The following is an 8207-nucleotide window of genomic DNA, read 5'->3' as shown; positions in this document are numbered from 1 at the left end:
TACTGCAAAACTCGACACGAAAAATGCAAGACCCAAAATCGAGGCGGTACCAGCGCGGAACCGTAGCCGTACTACCGCTTATGGCCATAGGCGGTACTACCGCTTTGGACAGCGGTACTACCGCTTGGGGCGATAAGCGGTACTGCCGCTCTGGCCGCGGTACTACCGCTAGGAAGCCAAAACTGCCATAACTTCTGCATATGAGCTCCGAATTGAGCAAACTCAAGCTTGTTGGATTGAGAAAGACGAGTAGCATCAAAACAGCGACTGGTTATAGTAAGAAGAGGCAGGGGAGGTATGCCAAAAAAATAGAGGAGTGAAACCTCCAACCGAGAAGAACCGGCATAACCTCCAACATCGAAAACATCATAGAAGATGCGAGTGAGCTCCGTTTTCGATGAACTCGAGCTTGTCATCAAGATGACCATAAGCTCCAAAACTCACAAAGAGAAGAACCAAACAAGAACCAACAAAGATGATGCAAGGATGCAATGGTTTGAGCTCTCTATGAACGATACGATCAAGCTACTCATCGAGAGCCCCCCTTGATAGTACGGCAATCGATCCTATAACCCGGTCTCCCAACTACCATCATGAGACCGGTAACATAGAAAACCTATCAAGAGCAAACCTTTGCCTTGCACATGGTCCACTTGAGCTAGATGATGACGATCTTGACTCCCTCAAGTTGGACCACCTTTCTTGGTTGTGTTGGCTCGATGAAGACTAGTTGATTGCTCCCCCATACTCCACTATGGGTGAGCCACTCTTCCGCACATCTTCACAAGTCCATTGTCACCACAATGGACGGCAAGCTTCAAGCATTTGATCTCTTCATGATGCTTCACTTGAACTTGCGCACCGCAACATCTTCACAAGTCCATTGTCGCCACAATGGACGGCAAGCTTCAAGCATTTGATCTCTTCATGATGCTTCACTTGAACTTGCACACCGCAACCTAACCCCACAAAGAACTCTCACAAAGATCATGGGTTAGTACACAAAGCGTAATCGACAATGCTTACCACACCATGGGATCGCTTGATCCCTCTCGGTACATCTTGTGCGCTTTGTGTGTTGATCAACTTGATTCACTCTTGACTTAGTCTTGATCAACCTTGACTCTTTCCAACTCTCTTCATTTGGATGATGTCTTGAAGGTAAACATGAATGATCACACAATCTTCTTCTTCAAGACATGCTTGCAATAAGCTCTACTCTCACATGACCAATTTTTGGATAATTCCTTAACAACACCTTGGTCACCACATAAACTCCTTGAAACCAACACATGGACTTCAAGAAAAGCCTATGGACAAATCCTTCAAATATAACTCAAGGCAACCATTAGTCCATAGAGATTGTCATCAATTACCAAAACCAAACATGGGGGCACCGCATGTTCTTTCACTCGCCGATGCCGCTCATACAGTGTGACGATTGCACGCGGACAGTGCTGCGGCTAACTTCGGGCACGCTGAAGCACCCTGGATGGGTGTTCTTCAAATGTGAAAATGACGGGGTACGTGTTGTTTTCATTCGGCTCATTTTGATAGCTCATTCTTTGGTTCAATTGCGGTAGCTCATTTCGAACATCATCATGTGTGTAGGAAGATGGATGCTCATTTTGGTTTTGGGAAGGCGAATACATTGATTTATTGATAGAAAGAAACTTAATAGACGTTCGTGCACTCCTTAGTAGAATCAAAGGCAATGATGCGAATGTATGTGCAACTAGAGGGGCAGCAACGTCTACTTCTTTTGAACCAAAGATGAAGAAAGAAGAATGCAAAATTAAGAATCCAAAGATCAACAATGAATGCATGGAGAAGATATTGGTCCAACTAGTGGGAGCAGTTATGGAAGTTGGAAATCTTCTAAAATGCATACTTGTGGTTCTTGTTTTCTTTGGTCTTGCTACTCTAGCAAAGATTTGGTGATGTCTTATGTATCCAATGCTGTTGAAAAAGCAAAGAAATGCATTATGTTAGGTCAAATTGAGGTGCAAATTTAAGTTTTCCAGGCCAGGGGGAGTGGTGCCAGACCAGACCCCGCAAAGCCAACCCGTAAAAGAGTATATTCCGTGAATATCCTTTTTACGGGTCCGTTTTGCGGGGTCTGCCTCTCCGTCCGTCCGCATCGGCCCGCAAAACCGCTTTTCCGTGAACTGCAAATGCGTTTTGCGGGCCGGCTGGATGCGGGGTCTGCTAGGGATGCTCAAAGAGCATCTCTAGTAGACCCCGTATAATGTCGACCCGCAAAATGCGTTCATAGTTCGTTGCAGATGTGATTTGCGGGGCGATTTCGTGCGCTGCAGATCAGACCCCGTATATGAAACTGTAAAATTCTAAAAAAAGTATTTGCGGGAGAAACTTGCAACGACTTTAATCATCATATATAGTTCATCATCATACTACATTAATCTCATACATAGTTCATCTACATTGTACTACTAGGGGGGATATGCGGGCCTGAGCCTACGCTACCAAACTCGACGAGCTCGCGGCGGCGACGACGCGGCGGAGGAGCCGGAGGAGCTCAGTCCTCGTCGGAGTCGAGGTTGATGAAGACCTTGGCCAGCTCCGCCTTCATGATGCGCAGGTCCGCCTCCTTGGACGCGTGCGTCTACGCCGTCGCGACGCCCTGCTCGAGGAAGATCCGCTCGTAGTCGAGCTCGCGGCGGCGGAGCGGGGCGACCTCCTCGAGCTCCCTCGCCGAGGGCTCCATGATGACGCGCTCTAGGTGCTCCTCCTGCCCCGAGAGGGGGGGAGGGGTAGTCCTCGGGTCGATCACTTCTCGACGCGGCGGCGCGGCGGCCCGAGCTCCTCCGGCTCTCTCTTGACCGGAGTGAGCCGCGAGCTCGAGGCGCCCGCGGACGAGCTCCCCGCGGCAGAGGAGCCGAAGGAGGCGTGGCAGCGGCGGGCGAGCTCGCACTCGTACTCGACGAGCTCCCGACAATCGAACGCCGGCGGTGACCGGCCCCTGTTGTTCAGCCACATCCGCGCGCCCCGCTTGAGTGCAGCGTCGGGTCTACGGCGCCCCGCATCATCCCCAGAGCTTCCGTAGCCATGCATGGCTTTTTTAGGCTCGCCGTCGGCGAGAAATTGAGGCGGAGGAGGAGGAGAATCGCGGCGGCGGAGGCGGATAGGGTTTGATCCGTATCCGAACGGTGAAACCGCATATATAGCGGTGAGGAGGGAGTTTTTCTGGGCCACGGTACAGGCCGGGCCGCAAATACGGTGTCTATTCTAACCAGAAAAACGGGCCGAATCTGTATACTCGTCGAAATTGTACGAGTTCGGCCATTTTACGGGGTATGCTAGAGATGCTTTAACATGTCACGTATCCCACGCTTCAAGATCTGTGCGTGCATTCGACGACAACCAGCACGTCCGATAAAAAATATTGTACGATGGATTATATTAGTCTTATCTCTATCAATCAAGTCCCCCTAAATATTGTACGATGGATTATCTCACATGCCGCAATACTAGGTCTCACCACATATACGAGATATCCTTTTTTTTTTTGCATCCCATATAGAGATATCTAATTATCAAATATAAGACTAAGAGATAGCTCATTGTATAGTATTTTTATTACCTCTTTATATTATGTCACGGGTTTAAGATGAGACTGTTTTATCAATCATTTCTAAATGCACCGCTGCAGGTAACGATCGAGCACCGACGAAAACAAAATGGGTGGTAGGTCCGAGTTGCACGTCGCAACTTGCAAGGCTGACACCTTACATTAGGTCCCTCGTCGTCGTCCGTTCCAGAAAGAAACAATCATCACGTGTGTTTCCAAACAAAAAAAACTCTCATACACACGACCCTCGCTGATGTACGTACCTGAAAGGTTATGGCCGGCCGGCGTGTCGCGCACGGGCTCTGTGGTGTGTACGTATCGAGGCGGTGGTTGCCGCGTCGCCGGCGAAGGGGTGGCGGCCGGGGCCCACTCGAGCGTCGCGGTCTCGACCTCTCCTCCGGGCGGGCCGGTCAGAGTCTCCCGTAGGTTACGCCGTCCCTTTCCGATCACGTATCTGGGAAGCCGCGGAGGCGTAGGATCCTGCGATGCGCCCGTCTGTCGGTGCTCTTGCTTCGCGGCGGGAAAGAACGCAGCATCAACCGAGCATGACAGGTGGGCCCGGAGGAGCATTCATGTCCCCACGTGGCGGCAGCCCGGCAGCCGAGAGGACGGTACGGATTTGCCCCCACGCGCACTCGCTGGCTTATTCTGGTTCCTTTCCACGCGACGTGAGGAGCGCGGGTAAAATAGAAAATTTAGCGTCGAGGGATGCGATGCGAGGCCGGGTTAATTATTCGCGTGAAAAGAGGTCACTCTCACGGTCTCACCGCAGGCAGTGCTTCTTCGTCAATCGTGAGCGAGCTTTCTGCTAACAACACGTTGATTAGGAGGATGAACTCCAACATACTGTTGCACGTGTTTTGTGCGCTGGCCACAGCTGCATGCCCGCGAGGCGCACGCTTTGTTTGGTCTTCTTCGGTTCGCCCCTCACCATATTCTCGGGGTGGGGCCGGGCGACCAAGCTAGCTTAGTGCTAGCGAAACATGGTTAATCTTTTTTCATGATAATACGTGTCTCATCTATAACATAAGATCATAGAACAGCCACGGTGCAGCATTTTCGGTTACAGTTTATCTAATTCATATCTAGATGTTTTCTAAAGATGTTATATCTAAGATTCCACATTCAAATAATGCAGCAACAAGAAAAAAAAAGTTAAGATAAAAAAAACTACAAACATACTGAACATAAGGTCAGACGTGACACCCTTTGCGTTATTGTCTAGTACTCCCTCCGTTCCTAAATATAAGTCTTTGTAGAGATTTCATTATGAACCACATACGGATGTATATAGATGCATTTTAAGTATAGATTCATTCAATTTGTTCCGTATGTAGTCCACCTAGTGGAATCACTAGAAAGACTTATATTTAGCAACGGAGCGAGTACATGAGTACATTGTAGCTGGTTGCCAGCGGCCAAAGCCACGTACTGATGGCATCTGGTTGATAGGCAGGCACATGTGCATGCAGCATAGATCGCATGGGACATGCACGCATGCGGGCCATGCAATTGGATTTACAGCCTGACGGAACGAACCGATAAGGTCTACTGTACTGTACCTGTACGCATGCACACCCAAGTGTTCCAGGTTCCATCATAACAGGAACAAGTAGTATACAATCAAAATGTGCAAACTAGTGTGGGTGTCCCAACTTCCAAGCCATGCATGATTGGCCAATGAGCGATGCTCCTCCCGCTGGCACCTCCCAGAGACCGACACTTGGGCTGGATATATATACGCCACATTTCTGTAAACACCCACGTACACTCCAAGATTCACAAGGAGAAAAGACTTTACAATGGTGTGCACATGAAGCATGCATGCATATACCGATCCTTGGTGCCATATGAAAAAATATGTATATTCAATTGAAATCTGGTAGGTAGGAGGGGAACGAATAGGACCGGTGAGGTGGCGAGCTCCATCGCCTCAAGGAAGCCAACAAAGAGGCGGCCTGGCCTGGCTTTGCTTGGAGGCGAAGGCCGGCAACGATGGCGAGGAGGAGGAGCAGATGAGGAGATCCATCCATGGATCGAGCCGTCCAGAGCAAGCCAATTGCAACCAACCACCAACCCGAGCCACCCACCCGAACCCCTCACCAACCCGGAACGGACGCGTCCATCGATCAAGCGTACGCACACAGAAACGCGCCACCTCAACCGCTCCGCCCGCGCGCGGTTACTGTCTCTTCTCGTACTACTACCTCCTGTCCGGTCCTGCGCACCCAGCCCAGCCGCACGATCGATGACACTGATCACAGGGTGAAAACCTGGCCGTAATTTCAGGCCAATTTACAGCCAGATCAGGTGCGAATGTGCAATCCACAGATCTTGCCATTGTGTAGAGCCCCCACACCAACAGTTGTTTTATTGCGTGTTGCTCGCTTGCTTCGTTTTTGTTTATCACTATAAATATTTCTCTGCTCCCCCTGCCACGCCCCGCCCTGTCTCTTACTATTAGTTGTACCCTGTCCCTCCCTCCCACACAACCTGACACCCACTTGTTTCTTCTTCCTCCTCCTCCCCCTCTTGATTTCTCCAATTGGGCTCGCAATTTTGGTTTCTCGTAGCCTCTTCCTGCACAGCTGCTAGCACATAGAGAGAGAGCATCGGTAGCAAATTGACTAGGCTAGGTAGATAGATTAGCCTCTGCGGCTCTGACCAGAGAACTATACAAGCTTGATTAGGAGGAGATCGAAGCCAAGATGATGCGCGGGAAGGATCAGAGGCCCGCGGCATTCTCCCCGATGAGGGAGTCGGTGGCGGCGGCGGTGCAGGAGGAGGTGTGGGAGGTCCGGCCCAGCGGCATGCTGGTGCAGAAGCGCACCCCGGACTCGGACCCGCCCCCCGGCGGCGCGCCCGTCCCCACCATCCGCGTCAAGGTCAAGTACGCCGGCGTGTACCACGAGGTGTACATCAACTCCCAGGCCTCCTTCGGGGAGCTCAAGAAGCTCATGTCCGAGAAGACGGGGCTGCACCCGGACGACCAGAAGGTGGTGTACAAGGACAGGGAGCGCGACTCCAAGGCCTTCCTCGACATGGTCGGCGTCAAGGACCGCTCCAAGATGACGCTGCTCGAGGACCCCACCGCCCAGGCCAAGCGCCTCATCGAGGAGCGCCGGAATGCCAAGGCCCAGCGCGCCGCCAAGGCCGTCTCGCGCGTCAGCCTCGACGTCGACAAGCTCGCGTCCAAGGTGAGCTTCTTTTCTTTACCGCTCCTCCTCCATATTCGTTGATATTCATGGATGGCCGGCGCTTCCGTGGGCGATTGAGTTCATGAGTTGACTTGGCTGGCGTGCGTGCGCGGCAGGTGTCGGCGCTGGAGACGATCGTTAGCAAGGGCGGCAAGGTGGTGGAGGCCGACCTGGTCACGCTCACCGAGGCGCTGATGAGCGAGCTGCTCAAGCTAGACGCCATCGTCGCCGAGGGCGACGTCAAGGACCAGCGGCGGATCCAGGAGAAGCGGGTGCAGAAGAACGTGGAGACGCTGGACGCCATCCGCGCCAAGACGGCCAAGAGAAACAACACATCTGCTGCAACGGCCAATAAGGCCCGGGCGCCGCACCTGCCCCCTCGTCCGCCGCCGGCGCAGCAGCACCAGCAGCGCCGGCAGTTCCAGCCCGCTGCACCCACCACGGCGACCGCCCCCGCGCCGCAGACCGCGACGGCGAGCTGGGATACGTTCGACCTGCTGTCCTCCGCGCCCTCTTCTTCGTCGTCAGCACCGGTGTCTACCATGGCGCTGGCGACCACCACCTCGCCGTCCCCGAGGTTCGAGTGGGAGCTCTTCTAGAGGTCGGGACGGGCCCGCCCACCCGCCACATGCGTGTGGCCACACGTTCATTGGCTCGATCAGCCTCGTCTCGGTCATGGCGCGCGTCAACTGTCACATTGTTCCCTTCTTCTCTCTCCATTCTTTCCTTCCATCTTTGTTTTTTCTCTTTCGAGTGTATATTGATCTCCTCAAAAAAGGCAACAGCTCCAGTGATATGATTGTGCCCAGCGACTCCCAAATCCCCACGAAGAAGATACACACACTCATGATCTCTATGCATGCATCGGGTGTGCTATGCTGCAAATAAGTGGTGGCCTTATGTTGATGAAGGTTCGGAATTTCCACGGCGAATTTGTGTATAGTATTGTACGGTGTACATCAAATCATCAATTTACCATTATATGTGCCTGTCTTATTCGTGAGGGATGTACTTCTACTATGATCCATCCAACATTGTACAAACAAATGCTAGCTGGTGTATTGATTCAAGAGGGAAAATGATGATGGGGATTGATTAATTGCAGGTGCAAATGCAGCACTGATTGACCAATCGGGTTTCAATTATTTAGGCATCTGCCAGGGCAGGGTAGTTAGCTTTGTCTCTTCAAAAGGTTCCATTCACCACTACACTAGTCACTAGTGGTGGCTTTGTTTGTCCATCCCTTAATGTAGGATACCTTTTCTTCACCTCTGGCTTCCTCCCCTTTCTTCCATGCGGATGCGGCGTCCTCCAGTATATGCTGAATTTGTTGTGTCGGCATGACAGGCATCATTAGCTGTTGGGGACTCAGGGCTGATGAGATATACTCATATACATACATTTGTGTGCTTGGTAGT

General features: G+C 51.8%; 1 protein-coding gene across 1 annotated transcript; it reads left to right on the top strand.

Annotated features, from left to right (window-relative positions):
- The first annotated feature begins 5567 nt into the window (after nucleotides 1-5567).
- Nucleotides 5568-7888, top strand: LOC109785722 (BAG family molecular chaperone regulator 3). Its single transcript, XM_020344316.4, has 2 exons — nucleotides 5568-6789; nucleotides 6906-7888. The coding sequence occupies exons 1-2, from the start codon at nucleotides 6301-6303 to the stop codon at nucleotides 7386-7388; spliced, it is 972 nt and encodes a 323-aa protein (XP_020199905.1). The 5' UTR covers nucleotides 5568-6300; the 3' UTR covers nucleotides 7389-7888.
- The last annotated feature ends 319 nt before the right edge of the window (nucleotides 7889-8207 follow it).

Source organism: Aegilops tauschii, chromosome 7 (genome assembly GCF_002575655.3).
Source record: "Aegilops tauschii subsp. strangulata cultivar AL8/78 chromosome 7, Aet v6.0, whole genome shotgun sequence".
Lineage (NCBI taxonomy): Eukaryota > Viridiplantae > Streptophyta > Magnoliopsida > Poales > Poaceae > Aegilops > Aegilops tauschii.
Note: the sequence above shows the minus strand (reverse complement) of the source record. Positions and strands in the feature narration are given on the sequence as shown.